This window comes from Lithobates pipiens, unplaced genomic scaffold, assembly GCF_037356315.1.
Source record: "Lithobates pipiens isolate NorthernLeopardFrog02 unplaced genomic scaffold, aLitPip1_a1.2 Scaffold_3, whole genome shotgun sequence".
Taxonomy (NCBI): Eukaryota; Metazoa; Chordata; class Amphibia; order Anura; family Ranidae; genus Lithobates; species Lithobates pipiens.
The window spans coordinates 12,513,762-12,530,011 of record NW_027507790.1 but is presented as its reverse complement, the minus strand read 5'-3'; the positions used below and the strand labels follow the sequence as shown (position 1 = coordinate 12,530,011).

Sequence of the window (16,250 nt, the reverse complement as noted above, 5' to 3'; positions counted from 1 at the left end):
TATATATATATATATATATATATACACATATACACACACACACACACACACACACACACACACACACACACACAGTGGTGTGAAAAAGTGTTTGCCCCCTTCCTCATTTCCTGTTCCTTTGCACGTTTGTCACACTTAAGTGTTTCGGAACAAACCAATTTAAACAATAGTCAAGGACAACACAAGTAAACACAAAATGCAATTTGTAAATTAAGGTGTTTATTATTAAAGGTGAAAAAAAATCCAAACCATCATTGCCCTGTGTGAAAAAGTGATTGCCCCCTAAACCTAATAACTGGTTGGGCCACCATTAGCAGCAACAACTGCAACCAAGCGTTTGCAATAACGTGCAATGAGGCATTTACAGCATCCTGGAGGAATTTTGGCCCACTCATCTTTGCAGAATTGTCCTAATTCAGTTACATTAGAGGGTTTTCGAGCATGAACGGCCTTTTTAAGGTCATACCACAACATCTCAATAGGATTCAGGTCAGGACTTTGGCTAGGCCACTCCAAAGTCTTCATTTTGTTTTTCTTCAGCCATTCGGTGGTGGACTTGCTGGTGTGTTTAGGATCATTGTCCTGCTGCAGAACCCAAGTTCGTTTCAGCTTGAGTACACGAACAGATGGTCGGACATTCTCCTTCAGGATCTCTTGGTAGACAGCAGAATTCATAGTTCCTTTTATCACGGCAAGTCTTCCAGGTCCTGAAGCAGCAAAACAGCCCCAGACCATCACACTACCACCACCATATTTTACTGTTGGTATAATGTTCTTTTTATGAAATGCAGTGTTCCTTCTACGCCAGATATACTTGGACACACACCTTCCAAAGAGTTCCACTTTTGTCTCATCGGTCCACAGAATGTTGTCCCAAAAGTCTTGGGGATCATCAAGATGTGTTGTGGAGAAATTGAGACGAGCTTTGATGTTCTTTTTGCTCAGCAGTGGTTTTCTCCTTGGAACTCTGCCATGCAGGCCATTTTTGCCCAGTCTTTTCCTGATGGTGGAGGCATGAACGCTGACCTTAACTGAGGCAAGTGAGGCCTGCAGTTCCTTGGACGTTATTGTGGGGTCTTTTGTGACCTCTTGGATGAGTCGTCGCTGCGCTCTTGGGGTAATTTTGGGCGGCCGGCCACTCCTGGGAAGGTTCACCACTGTTCCATGTCTTCGCCATTTGTGGATAATGGCTCTCCCTGTGGTTCGCTGGATTCCCAAAGCTTTGGAAATGGCTTTATAACCCTTTCCAGACTGATAGATCTCAATTACTTTCTTTCTCAATTGTTCCTGAATTTCTTTGGGTCTCGGCATGATGTGTAGCTTTTAAGGATTTTCTGGTGGACCTTACTGTGTCAAGCAGCTCCTATTTAAGTGATGCCTTGATTGTGAACAGGTGTGGCAATAATCAGGCCTGGGTGTGGCTAGAGAAATTGAACTCCGGTGTGGACAACCACAGTTATAGTATGTTTTAACAAGGGGGGCAATCACTTTTTCACACAGGGCCATGATGGTTTTGATTTTTTTTCACCTTTAATAATAAACACCTTCATTTACAAATTGCATTTTGTGTTTACTTGTGTTGTCCTTGACTATTGTTTAAATTGGTTTGATGTTCCGAAACACTTAAGTGTGACAAACATGCAAAGGAACAGGAAATGAGGAAGGGGGCAAACACTTTTTTACACCACTGTACATATACACACACAATCTCACAAAAGCAAGTACACCCCTCACATTTTTGTAAATATTTTAATATATCTTTTCATGTGACAACACTGAAGAAATGGCACTTTACTAAAATGTAAAGTAGTGAGTGTACAGCTTGTATAACAGTGTAAATTAGCTGTACCCTCAAAATAATTCAACACACAGCCATTAATGTCTAAGCCGATGGCAACAAAAGTAAGTACACCCCAAGTGAAAATGTCCAAATTGGGACAAAATTTGCCATTTTCCCTCCCCGGTGTCATGTGACTAGTTAGTATTACAAGGTCTCAGGTGTGTTAAATTTGGTGGTATAGCTCTCACTTTCTCATACTGGTCACTGGAATTTTAACATGGCAAAGAACTCTCTGAGGATCTGAAAAAAAGAATTGTTATTCTACATAAAGATGGCCTAGGCTATAAGAAGATTGCCAAGACCCTGAAACTGAGCTGCAGCATGGTGACCGAGACCATACATCAGTGTAAAAGGACAGGTTCCACTCAGAACAGGCCTTGCCATGGTCGACCAAAGAAGTTGAGTGCACATGCTCAGCGTCATATCTAGATGTTGTCTTTGGAAAATAGATGTACGAGTGCTGCCAGCATTGCTGCAGAGATTGAATGGGTGGGGTGGGGGGTGGGGGGGGGGGGGGGGGGGAGTCAGCCCGTCAGTGCTCAGACCATACGCTGCATCAATTGGTCTGCATGGCTGTCATCCCAGAAAGAAGCCTCTTCTAAAGATGATGCACAAGAAAGCCTGTAAACAGTTTTCTGAAGACAAGCAGACTAAGGACATGGATTACTGGAACCATGTCCTGTGGTCTGATGAGACCAAGATAAACTTATTTGGTTTAGATGGTGTCAAGCATGTGTGGCCGCAACCAGGTGAGAAGAACAAAGACAAGTGTGCCTTGCCCACAGAAAACATGGTGGTGGAAGTGTCATGGTCTGGGGCTGCATGATGCTGCCAGCACTGGAGAGCTACAGTTCATTGAGGGAACCATGAATGCCAACATGTGCTGTGACATACTGAAGCAGAGCATGATCTCCTCCCTTCAGAGACTGGGCCGCAGGGCAGTAGTCCAACATGATAATGACCCCAAACACACCTCCAAGATGACCTCTGCCTTGCTAAAGAAGCTGAGGGTAAAGGTGATGGACTGGCCAAGCATGTCTCCAGACCTAAACCCTATTGAGCATCTGTGGGGCATCCTCAAACAGAAGGTGGAGGAACGCAAAGTCTCTAACATCCACCAGCTCTGTGATGTTGTCATGGAGGAGTGGAAGAGGACTCCAGTGGCAACCTGTGAAGCTCTAGTGAACTCCATGCCCAAGAGGGTTAAGGCAGTGCTGGGAAATAATGGTGGCCACACAAAATATTGACAATTTGGGCCAAATTTGGACATTTTCACTTAGTTGTGTACTCACTTTTTAGCGGTTTAGACATTAATGGCTGTGTGTTGAGTTATTTTGAGGGGACAGCAAATTTACACTGTTATACATGCTGTATAGTCACTACCTTAAATTGTAGCAAAGTGTCATTTCTTCAGTGTTGTCACATGAAAAGATATAATAAAATATTTACAAAAATGTGAGAGGTGTACTAATTTTTGTGAGATGCTGTACATCTTATGCAGGTTGAAAACAGTGTGCGAGTAGTAATGTTTACCATGTTTTTAAACTTAAAAAGTAAGCTACATTTATTACTAACCTACATTACCTTTATAGCTGTGAGAACCATCAAATTCAGAGTAACTTATATTTTAGGATTTAAAGACATAACCTCACATTACCCATGCCCGACAAAAGTAACAGTGACTCTGCAAAGGCCCCCTTTACATAACTTACCAACGCTCCCTCATCGCACCTTCCTTCCCTGCAGCCAGCACTGAAATGATTGGTGTCTGCAACCCCCTTTAATGCAACATCGCTCTTTGCTGCTGATCCTCAGCTTTGCCACAGGAGAGGTGGTCACATGCTACCCTATAGTAGTCAATGCCAGGTTTTGTTCCTGACTGCAGAGGAAGGGAGCAGCAGGGAAGCCAAGTATAATTAGTTTGGGGGGGCCCCTTTGTGGGAACACTTTGCCCTGCATAGGCAAGCTGACAGCCTCTTTAAAAATTTAAATCCACATTCAAACCTAATATGATAGTATATAATTAGTACATTTTATATTTTTCCATTAACTTTTGTGATTACTTTGATATTTTTTACAGTCCCAACATATACTGATCTCATGTGAAAAATATATTACTGCTACTAATAAAGTAAATGATGTGAATTTATTTGTTTTCATGTTAGATCTTACCGTTTTATTGTCGCCTGATGACTGCTTTGCATCCTGATTTTTGGCAGATTCCTTGGCTTCGTTCTTGGAGTATTTGCTCCAAGCTTTGGCCTTCAAAGGATCTCCAAATGATTTACAGATTTCCACCTTTGAAAAATAACACAGTTTTTACAAGGCAAAAGTTAGTTTCAACAACAAAAACAAATGTGTTCAGTACTTGTATAACTCACAGATATGCGGGATGTGTCAATGAAGCTTTTGTTGAAATGGTTAAGTGCTGTGTTGGCCTCTTCTTCTGAGCCATAACCAATAAAGCCAAACTTTCGGAATTTACCATCCTTTGTAAATTTGAGGGTACAGTCTGTTAAAGTCCCAAATGCTGCAAACAGGTCTCGGAATCTGTCTTCTTTCATCTGCATGAAAAGCAGCACAAGAGAACATTAAAGGTTTATTACAGAACTCAAGCATCACCCACACTTATGAAGAGAAATTGAACTAATCAAAAGCATGCACTGCTGTCATCAACATAGCTGATATTTCACGTGTGCACTTGTAATTTCTTTTTCTTGCTCGGCCATTGAGGGATACAGAAATGTTAACGTGGTTATAACATGAAACATGAGCAAAGCATATCCTTCTATAGTGTGTACTAGCCTCAATCCAAGGCACAGTTTCTCTTCTGTCTCTTCCTTCTACTATCCCCATGAGTCACTGATAATAGTCCAAGCCGACTTCACAGTATCCCAGGTGACAGCCGTCCTTCCTCCAACACATAGCAGGTGACTGACAGCCTCAGTTGTGTGTATTTTCATACGATTGTGTGTAGAAAGGTGTGTATTCCCTCCACTCAGGTTTTAGGTCTCATTAAAGCGGAGGTCCACCCTAAAATTGACCTCCGCTCATCGGAATCCCCCCCCCCCCTCCGACGCCACAATCGGCACCTTTCAGGGGGGAGGGGGGTGCAGTTACCTGGATAATCCAGGTAACTGCACCCACTTCCGGGCTAGCTCTCTGCGGAACGGGGCGTACGTTCTGCAGCGCCCGCCCCCTTCAGCAAGTGCCCCGCTGCCTGCTGGGAAACACACAGCTCCCAGAGGCAGCGGGGACCGTCCGGATTGCGCCGCGCGGCTCGCGCATGCGCAGTAGGGAAACGGGAAATGAAGCCGAAAGGCTCCATTTCCTGATTCCCATACCCAAGATGGCGGTGGGACCCGGCAGCCGAGCGAGCGATCGGCTTCGGGTGCCGACATCGCGGGCGCGCTGGACAGGTAAGTGTCACTATTTAAAAGTCAGCAGCTGCAGTATTTGTAGCTGCTGGCTTTTAAAAAAAAAAAAAAAAAAAAAAAAAAACGCGGAGTCCCGGTGGACTCCCGCTTTAAGCTCTGTGCGTGAAGTCAGGTCCCTGCCCCCTGCCTTTTATTGCTGGGAAATAGCCTTTGATCTGTGTGTTTTAGGATGATGAATAGGAGGATAGGGCTGCATAAAAACAGGTACAATTTATGTAGGAGGATTTTTATAAAGTGCATCACTTGAGGCTTAGAGTATCAGCCTGTTGCCTCCACCAGGCTTAAGTCCTTTAGAGCCCCTAAGTCTGCAAAGACTTTCACGATGCATCTGCTTTATGGAGATTGGAAACACCCTAACAAGACGTTTGCACCCCCTAAGCCAGTGATGGCGAACCTTGGCACCCCAGATGTTTTGGAACTACATTTCCCATGATGCTCATGCACTCTTCAGTGTAGTGGAGCATCATGGGAAATGTAGTTTCAAAACATCTGGGGTGCCAAGGTTCGCCATCACTGCCCTAAGCACTTATTAACCTTGTATCTGCTTGAAGAGGACTTTGTTAAAAAGTGTTCTGCCCCAACTGTGGATCTGGCAGTGTCCTGCCTTAAAGCGGTAGTAAACCACACCAATTTTTTTTTTTAGACCCTGCAAAGTAAAGTCATAATGTGCTAGTATGCATTGCATAGAAAAGAATTACCTTAAAACAAAGCCCTGCAGCACCACGCTGTCATCACGGACAGACACTTCCATCTTTACCCCGTCTTCCTTTCGGTTTGCGTCCTCCGGCCTTCTGACTGGCTGCGCCGTGATGATGTCACGAACCACGGCATGGAGCTCTGAAAGGACGGCACGGGCATAATGTCCCTTCAGAGCGCATGTGCCGGTGACATCACTGGCTGAATGCAGTGTGAATATCTCCTAAACTGTGCAGGTTTATGAGATATTCATAGTACCTAAAGGTAGGCGTTAAAGTGGTCCTGTGTCTATCTGTGGTTTTGTTCCTCTGTTATCGGCATAACTTCTGACGATCTTTCCGACAGGGGACATAAAAGCAGCTGGAAATTTTTGTCGGGGAGGTTGCTATAAATAGATTAGCAGAGAGCTTGTCTATTCACAGCACAGCTCTGTATGTTTCTTTCTTCCTCTGCCTTTGTGGAGGGGGGTGGGGTGTGTCTTTCCTCCAATGAGCTGTCACACAGTGTATGCCAAGACTTCCCTCCCACTGCTGAACGAGGAATAAAAAATTCTAACATGATATTCACTTTCTAATGAATATAGCAAGCTAAAGGACAGCAGATATGTATGTAAAGTGTATTTAGAGATTTGTTTCATCTCTGTGCAACATCTGAGGTTGCTCACTTTATTGGGTATAGGAGAGGGTTTACATCCACTTTAATATAGGCTTACCTGTAGGTATAAATTTACAGAAAGGGTTTACTTCCACTTTAAAGCAACCATCATTCCAGTTAGAAGATGCGCCTGTCTTTAAGGACCCAACCCATAAGCAGATGAAGCACTGTCTATAGTTCTGTCCTTGTTGACTTGCCCTGTTCTTTATCCTGTCTTAGTTGTGACTTTGCTTTGCCAAACTGATTCACCAATCCAAAAAAAAAAAAAAATTGCCACTTCTGTAGTTGATGCCTTACATAATATATTTTTTGGAGAAAATGGTTATAGTTGAGCTGCAATTGTGATGGGCTGCTAGTTTCCTGTCTTATCGAATGCATAGGTTTTGTGTAAGTACACCTGCCGGAAACACTTTGGCTAAACTTGGAACCTGTGTTTAACCAATTAAGGACTGAGCCTCTTTCTGGGATTTGTTCTTTACAAGTTAAAAACATTTTTATTTTTACACTGTTATTTAAAATAAAAATAAAAATGGTGTCACTTTTATTCCTATTACAAGGAATGTAAATGTCCCTTGTAATAGGAAAAAAAGCATGACAGGTCCTCTTAAATATGAGATCTGGGGTTAAAAAGACCTCAGATCTCATATTTACACTAAAATGCTAAATAAATAAGTAAAAATAAAAAATAAAAAAAAATGTCCCTTTAAGAACTATTGACGGAAGTGATGTTTTGACGCTTCCTCCCCTCACTCATCTCCATACCCAACAGGGAGAAGGATCCGATTGCCTCCGCCGCTGCCAGCAGCTCCGGTAAGCGGCAGAGTGAAGCCATCTTCCGCCACTGATAAAAGTGATCTTGCAGCAACTCCGCCACAGAGACCAGTTTTATCTGAAACTGGATCGCTCACTGAAGAAGAGGATACCGGAATTATGGCAGCTAGCTGCTGCCATAATATTGATACCCCTCTTCAAAAGTGCCGACGTATAACGTCATGAGCCGATCCGGAAGTGGTTAAGAAGTGCTTGCTTCTCATGGCCTTCAAAGGACAAAATTTTTTAGATCTCTGGATATCATCAAGCCATCGTTTGCTAAAGATTAAGAAACTTATTTTTTTTATTATTCTAATTTAGAGCTGCACGAGCTGCATCAATCGTTAAAAAAAAAAAAAAAAAAAAAAAAATCACAATCTCGATTCAACTCCCCTCATGATCCTAATCAGCCATTTCCACAATTCTATGTAAACTGTGCAGAGTCGAGCTTAAAAAAAAAAAAAAAAAAGCTGGCAAATGTTTATCAACATTCTTCAGCACTGAGCAATAGAGAAGAGATACAAATTAACATTTAGTTATTTTAGAATTAGATCAAAAGGGATGAACTTCGGTCTGTAAATGAGGTCAGTTTAATCACTTAAAGACTAAACCTTTTTCTGACACTTGTTGCGCATATATATATATATATATATACACACACACACACACACACACACACACACACATTCTGGGGCTCAAAGTCTGTAAAACCCTTTGACAACGTTTCCGTAGCATAAAGGGTATGTACCCTCTCTGTTAGCCTTTGCAGACATTTGGACTGTTTGCATCTTGGATGCTTGGGTGAAGGAGGTTGGTTTCCATGGGGCTACATGCTAGAGTTTCACTCCCTCCTCACTTTTTCACCTCCAATCTGTGTCAGATTAGCAGATTTTCAGGTAGTCCTCTTGGGTCTTCTGGAGCAAGGACAGTTTTACAGGTACTGCCAAGTTCCCTGCAAATGCTAGGCCTAAAAATGTGCCGTGAACTGAATAGATCAGTTCACATTTGTTGCTGAGGAGCAAGCCAGTATGATGGTCTGAACACAATCTGCAGCTTTCAATATGGCTTTTAATTTTTTTCCTGGCAGCGTAGAAGTGCCATCTATAACCACAGCAGGTGGCTTGTAGTTCTCAATAAACTAACCGGGTGCTGATCAGTGCCCTTGTAGCTCACCGAGAATTCCTGCAGCTGAGTAACTGTCTGCCCATATGGACAGAGAGCTGTCAACAGTATCTGCAGGGGCCCGACATTTTTACCTGCAAAATCATGTGCATGATTGTGCATGTAACACTATGTTACATACTCCTGACCTCTGCACACTATACGTAACACAATTCTGATTGCCACACTCTGTTCATTACAAACTCCTGAACTTTATATGATACACGTTTCTGACCCCTGCATTCTCTACGCTGCTCACCCCTGCACTCTGTACATTATACACTTCTGACCCCTGCACGTTACACACTCCTGACCCCTGAACGTTACACACTCCCGACCCTGAACTCTGTACGTTACACACTCCTGACCCCTAAACTCTGTATATTACATACTCCTGGCCCCTGCACTCTGTACGTTACATACCCCTGTACATTACACACTCCTGACCCCTGAACTCTGCACGTACTGAGTGAGTTGTATAGCGCTACCTATGCGAACTGAACCGCCTCAGGGCGCTTTCTTGCCACCAGAGTCCATCTATGGCTTTTGCATGTTCTTTTACCCCCGTAAAGTCCCGACATGCTTACAAACACGCACGTAATACACTCCAGACCCCTACACTCTGTATATTACATATTCATGACCCCATGCCGTCTGTACGTTACACACCCCAGCACTCTGTACATTACACACCCCTGCGCGGCTTTAGCTAAACAGTACTTTAAAGTGACGGTAACATTCATCCATGATTAATGCACACAGCGCACACTTTGTCAGTCAGCAGGAACATGTATTTTATCCATGCCCTCCATCCATCTAACCCCAGGTCAGTCCTCAGCCAGGTATGAGCTATTTTACACTGACATCAGAAGCAAGCTAATTAGAGTTGTACATATTTACCACAGTGTTTGTAACCTATACAATGAACATATCAGGATAATACACTGCCCCCCCCAGCTACAACATGGAAGGAGACTGCATCCAACATGAAGTGAGCAGACAGGGGCCAGCATGCAGCTGGGGTATAAAAGCCGGGAGCACGGTGCTCGGTTACATCGCTGCGACAGAAATCGCACTAACCAATCACAGCCGTAATACATACCCCGTTAGGGAGATTCTTTATAATTAATCGTGACATCTTAATGGATATTGCTGACCACCCTAACTAGCTTCACGTTGCATTTCTGGGCGCCGCCATCTTGGTGAGGATCACGTGGCCGACTGTGTGCGCGCGCAGCACTTGTGTTTGGCTCGCGGAGGTGATATATGAAGCGATGCCTGTGAGGCTTGCGCCTCATGAAAAAAACAGCGGGCACTTCCAGTCTATCCCCCCCATCCTCTCCATGACAAGTATTATAACGGCAATTACCTCAGGGAGGGTATCCCTATGACTCGAATTCGTCGTATTTGCTAAAATGTCTTTAGTTTATTTGGTTTATTTTATTATTTATATTTATTTATTTTAGGAAATAATGGTGACTATCATAGGTGTGCACAGCCTATTGCAATATTGTATATATACTGACAGTGTCAGCAGAGCAATGGACAGTGTCAGTAGGGAAGAGATTGCTTGCAGTCGTTTTTTTTTTTTTTTTTTTTTAATTGTATATTAAAACATTTTTGAAGCCTTTAGGGGTCTTTGAAATGTTAGGGTTCTTTACAGGGGAAATCTGCACCAAACAGGGTGATTAGTGTGTGCCCAGACACACCTAGCACACCCTGTGCACATGCCTATGATGACTATATTGAATAGCCGTCGTTCTATCCTCTTTGCAAACCCCAAAGGCTTTGTGTCTCATGCTTCTATTTTTTGGGGTGGGTGCTCACTCCTGCTACCTGTTATGGATCACTGGAAAACCCCTATTCCCCCCCCCAGAACCCTTTAGGACACATTACAGGTCCCAGAAGACCTTTTGCATGGCATGGCTTGTGCATGTGCAGCCTCAAGGAACCACCAGGGACCCCAGGTGAGCACTGTACTGGACCCTCGGACAGGAACGTGCCCTTTTTATTTAGCCTAGGTTCAAACTAGTGCGTGCAAAACAGCTCAGCCCGTCCGGTTTCGTCGGCATGTATGTTCCTGCTATCACGCATTTTACATGTTTGGATGTTCTGTGGTGGCCGCCTTATTTTTTTACAACGCAATTCTGTTTTTACTATGGATACGTGCAAGTGCAAAATTTTTATATTAAATGCAACCCTTTAAAAGGTTTTACACTATCCAGTGTTTTATTTGGATCTGACTACACGATCATCGTTTGGCAGACGGCCCCTGGATGCTCTGGAGCTGTTCCTGACATGGTTCCTTTGTACATCCCCTGCTGATGACCCCTGCCGAGACATATTCATCAAGCCTGTTAGACCCTTCGTAATAAAGGGTCCAGGCTCTCTGGTAAGAGTCCAACCTATTGTGGTGGTGGCGTGTTTACTTGGTGAAGGGATTGGATAACCTTCTCCACAGTTGAATGATGGAGTTTGTCATTTAACCATTATGGTCCATTTGAGAGACTGATTTTTCTGGACTGTTTATTAATTTATCATTTTTTTCAGTATGTTTAATATCAATCACTGTAGTGCAACACACCTTTATTTTGTTTCCTGTTTTTGTGGTAATATCTAACGTTTGTGGTGCTGCTTTTTTTCACACGGAATAATCTTTTCACATGCGCAGTATTATTTTTGTATTTACAGTATCTCACCAAAGTGAGTACACCCCTCATATCTTTTCATGTGACAACACTGAAGAGATGACACTTTGCTACAATGTAAAGTAGTGAGTATACAGCTTCTATAACAGTTGCATATAACACACAGACATTAATGTCTAAACCGCTTTCAACAAAAGTGAGTACACCCCTAATGCCGCGTACACACAACCAGGACATTCCAGCAGACTAGGTCCGAAGGGATTAGTACGTCGGACAATCCGATCGTGTGTGGGCTAGTCCAATCGTTTTTCAGAAAAAAAAATTGGCGGAACTAGAAATAGAGCATGTTTCAAATCTATCCAACGGACTAAAATTGTGAAAACCGTTCGTCTGTGTGCTGGTCCGACGGACCAAATATGATGCGAGGGAAGCTATTGGCTACTGGCTATTGAACTTCCTTGTTTAGTCCCGTCTTATGTCATCACTTTCAAAGCTAATGGACTTTCGAATGGACTTAGTCCACTCGTGTGTGGCTAAGTCCGTTCATTCAGAAAGTCTGTCTGAACTCTGCTGAAAGACCGTCGGACCTAGTCTGCCGGAAAGTCCGGTCTTGTGTACGCAGCATAAGTGAAAATGTCCAAATTGGGCCCAAATTGTCAATGTTTTTTGTGGCCCCCATTTTTTTCTAGCACCTCCTTAACACTATTGGGCATGGAGTTCACCAGCACTTCACAGGTTGCCACTGGAGTCCTCTTCCACTCCTCCATGATGACATCACGGAGCTGGTGGATGTTAGAGACCTTGCGCTCTTCCTCTTTCCGTTCGAGGATGCCCCACAGATGCTCAATAGGGTTTTTCAGCTTCTTTAGCAAGGCAGTGGTCGTCTTGGAGGTGTGTTTGGGGGTAAAGGTGATAGACTGGCCAAGCATGTCTCCAGACCTAAACCCTAGTTTTTTTTATGACATCACATAACGCAATCACAGTATCCCAGAACTGGCTCTATTTTTTGTGCAATGAAGGAAGAGGATAGGTATGTACTTCCATCTCACATTGTAGTACATGGCAACTCAGGGACCTATTTTTAGCAGGCCTGAAGTCATGAATGGAGCTGTGCCTATAGCTATGAAGATACAACTTTCAAGGAATTCAGTATTTGCAAAGATACCTCAGGGGAGCTTTAGGCTGTCATATGGGGCAAATGTTTAAAAAAATTGTATGTTTTACAGTTTATACCTTGTCCTTTGTACTGGACGCTCCGTGGCCATTTTGTTGTAGCCTAACACGTTTTTCATGCCCATCGCTGATCCCTGAGGCTCAGTACAGCGCGGTTTTCTCTCACAAGCACCTGGGAGCTGACACAGGCACACCTAGCTGGACAGCGCAGAACTTGGTCAGGGTGGTGAATCCTGCGGTGGGGGCCCCTCAGCCTGCAGCAGTTAGGAGGGTGGGACCATCACTGTCCTAAGTCCCCAACAGGTGGCAGGCAGGGTAGGGTCAGCATGGCTTCAGAAACTGGTGTTTCCAGGCAATTGCAACCGGTTCTCCTGCAGACAGTGCAGTGCATCTGGATGCTTTGTTGGCGGTCCTTAACACGTTCATTGCCAAGATGGAGGCGGTGCGTGGGCACAAAGGTGGTAAAAAGTGCCCATCCTCCGGGGAGAGCTCTGACGCAGACTCGCGCCCCGCTGAGGCTGGTGACCCCTGCTCTGTTTCAGGTGACGCTGACCAGGACCAATCGGACAGTGAGGATGAGTCCCCGTCTGGGTCCGTGCGCGATAAAGCGCTTGTTGGAGCACTTATCACAGCTGTGTGTGATACCCTGGAAATTCAGGACACAGCAGATTCCTCTGCTGGGGTAGCGGTCCCTTTTGGGTCCCGTAAGCCAGCCCGTGCACCTAAGGTGTTTCCGTATCTGACTTATTTCGTATACAAGGAATGGGGTAGACCGCAACAGACCTTTTCGGTCCCCAAATATATGGTGGTGCATTACCCCTTTGAGGAGAGCCTTCTCAAAAAATGGTCGGCTCCTCCGGTCGCGGACCCCCCAGTATCCAGGTTAAATAAAGTAACCACAATCCCGGTAGGTAGAGGGGACCCCTGCCTTTAAGGACCCCACAGACAGGAAGGCCGAGGCAGTGGCCCGTTCCTTGTTTATGGTTGTGGGGTCAGCAATGCGACCAGTACTGGCCTCCGCAACAGGCTTCTCCTGTCTGCATGGAACTAGCAGACCAGTTAGTGCAAGGCCGTAAGTATGTTTGTGACGCGGCCTTCAGTGTCAGCAGTGGTGCTGAGGCGCCTGAGTTGGTTAAAATGCTGGTCGCCCAGGCATCTAAAAAAGCCCTGACGGATCTACCCTTCCTTGACGAGTGGCTCTTTGGAGCCTCGTTGGATGATGACATTAAGAATGCCACAGGTGGGAAGAGTACCTTACTTCCACCAGCCAGGAAGGCTAAGGAGCCACGCTGTAGGCAAGGGCCCTCTTTTTCCGCTCGCAAATGGCTTTTTCGTCCATCCGGGGCTTCAGCTAAATGTCCCCAGCCCAACAGGACAGCCTCCGAAGGACAAAAGCGTCCCTGGAACCGCAAGCCTGCGAGCAAGAGTGCTACCGCATGAAGTTTTGCCAACGCCCGTCTCACGGGTGGGGGTTCGTCTTGCAGCCCGGTGGGCCTCTCAGCTATCCGACCAGTGGGCCAGCGAACTGATTTCCACTGACTACAAGATGGTTCCTCTCATGGCCACCAAATAGATTCTACCCCTCCGTGGGGTGATAGTACCTGTTCCGGAGCCGGAAAGATTCCAGGGGTTCTACTCCAATCTGTTTGGATGTACTCCTTCCTTTTTGGGGACTACAATCTTGGACCTAAAAGCCCTCAACTGTTTTGCGAAAGTACAGAGGTTCAGAATGGAATCAGTACGCTCAGTAGTCGCTGCACTCCATCAAGAGGACTTCCTGGCGTCCTTGGACATCCAGGATGCGTACCTGCACATACCCTACGGCATCAGAAGTTTCTGCGATTTGCAGTTGGGGACGCCCACTACCAGTTTGTGGCTCTCCCTTTTGGCTTGGCATCAGCCCCCCGAGGTATTGGCTCCAATTTTGGCATTGCTGGGACAATGCGGGATCGCGATCGTAGGTTACCTAAATGATCTCCTCCAGAGAGCATCTTCCGCCTCAGAATTAAAGGAGGATGTGGCGATCACCATACAGACCCTGTAGGAATTTGGGTGGCTGTTGAACCTAAAGTTGGTGCTCATACCGACTCTGTATATTTTGGAGTACTTAGGGTTACTGCTGGACTCCGTGGAAGCGAGTGTTTCTCCCTCCAGACAAGCTGCAGACTCACAGAGCCGTGGTAAAACTGTTGATGAACCGCAGGTGGTCGTCGTTATGCTTCTGCATGCGAGTCCTGCGGCTCATGGTGGCCTCCTTCGAGGCAGTGCCGTACGCCCAGTTTCACGACAGTCTTGCAGAAGGAGATGTTGATGAAATGGAAAAAATCTCCATTATCCCTGGATCAGCAGATTCAGGTGAGCTAGTCAGTCAGGGACTCCCTACTGGCACTTCGGTCCAGGAAGTCGTTCCTACCTCTGCATTGGACAGGGATCTGGCCTGACCAGCTGGGATGGAGTACTGGGGGTACAGTCAACCCAGGGCCTTTGGTCAGAGGAGGAATTCAAGTTGCCAATCAATGGGCTCGAGGTACGAGCGATCAGGCTATGCCTCTCCACATGGTCAATGAGACTTTGAGGGCGCCTGATCAGGATCCAGTCAGACAACGCCCAGGCGGTGGCATACGTCAATAATCAAGGAGGAACAAGAAACTCGGCTGCAGCATGGGAGGTCGCTCACATCCTTCAGTGGACAGAGACACATGTACCGGCCCTGTCGGCCATTTACATCCCGGGAGTGGAAAACTGGCAGGCGGACTACCTAAGTCGCCAGATGCTGGACCCTGGAGAGTGGTCGTTGCATCCGGAGGTGTTCAGGCTCCTATGCCTGCGATGGGGCACACCAAACGTGGATCTACTGGCTTCCCATCTCAACCGAAAGATGCTGAAATCCTTGGGTAGACGCGCCACACGCGCTGGTGTCTCCGTGGGGTCAGTACCATCTGATCTACGCCTTTCCTCCGCTAAAGCTACTACCAAGTCTGCTCCGCAGAGTGGAGAACGAGGGGATTCCAGTAATTCCGATTGCCCCAGATTGGCCTCAGCGTCCCTGGTACGCCGACCTAGTATGCCTGGTTGCAGGCGCTCCCTGATGACTACCGATGAGAGTATTCCTTCTGTCTCAAGGTCCGATTCTCCATCCTGCTTTACCATGGCTGGTTTTAACGGCATGGCTGTTGAGAGCCAGGTGCTAAGGAACCGCGGCCTATCGGACTCTGTGATTTCAACTATGTTGAGAGCTCGGAAATCTTCTTCTCAGAAGATATATCATTGTACCTGGAAGGCGTACATCGCTATGTGTGAGGAGAAAGGATGGCGTCCACGCTCCTATTCCATATCCAGGATCTTGCTGTTTCTACAGTGTGGAGTAGACCAGAAATTGGTTTAAGCACCATCAGCCTTGGCTGTCTTTTTTCAGTGACCCCTGGCGTCTCACTCTTTAGTGAGCACCTTTGTTCAGGGGGTTCGGCATTTAGTTCCTTCAGTGCGTCCATCGTTACCCCCATGGGATCCGAACCTGGTGTTATCGGCACTTCAGAAACCGCAATTTGAGAATATCAGAGAGATTCCCTGTGGTCTTTCTAGTGGCCATTACTTCGGCCAGGAGAGTTTGGGAACTGGCGGCCTTGTCCTGCAAGTCGCCTTATCTGGTTATCCATAAGGATAAGGTGCGTCCGCAACCTTCTTTTCTGCGGAAGGTGGTTTCAGCGTTCCACATAAATGAAGACATTGTGTTACCATCTTTGTGTCCTAAACCGACACATCCTAAGGAGGTGGCCCTCCATTCCCTGGACGTGGTCCGGGCTCTAAGGGTATATCTGCCACGGCTCCCTT

The 16,250-nt window shown here is 45.8% G+C and overlaps 1 protein-coding gene across 2 annotated transcripts in view; it reads right to left on the bottom strand.

The window, feature by feature from the left end:
• The window catches only part of RBM19 (RNA binding motif protein 19), a 130,895-nt gene extending 121,067 nt beyond the window's left edge, over positions 1-9,828 (bottom strand). For both annotated transcript variants that reach the window (XM_077461270.1, XM_077461269.1), the window contains exons 1-3: positions 9,701-9,828; positions 4,222-4,404; positions 4,013-4,138 (exon numbers count right to left, since the gene is read on the bottom strand). In XM_077461270.1, the coding sequence (XP_077317396.1) occupies positions 4,013-4,138; positions 4,222-4,404; positions 9,701-9,736 (345 nt within the window). In that variant the 5' untranslated portion in view covers positions 9,737-9,828. The remainder of the gene's footprint in view (positions 1-4,012; positions 4,139-4,221; positions 4,405-9,700) is intronic.
• Positions 9,829-16,250: the final 6,422 nt, after the last annotated feature.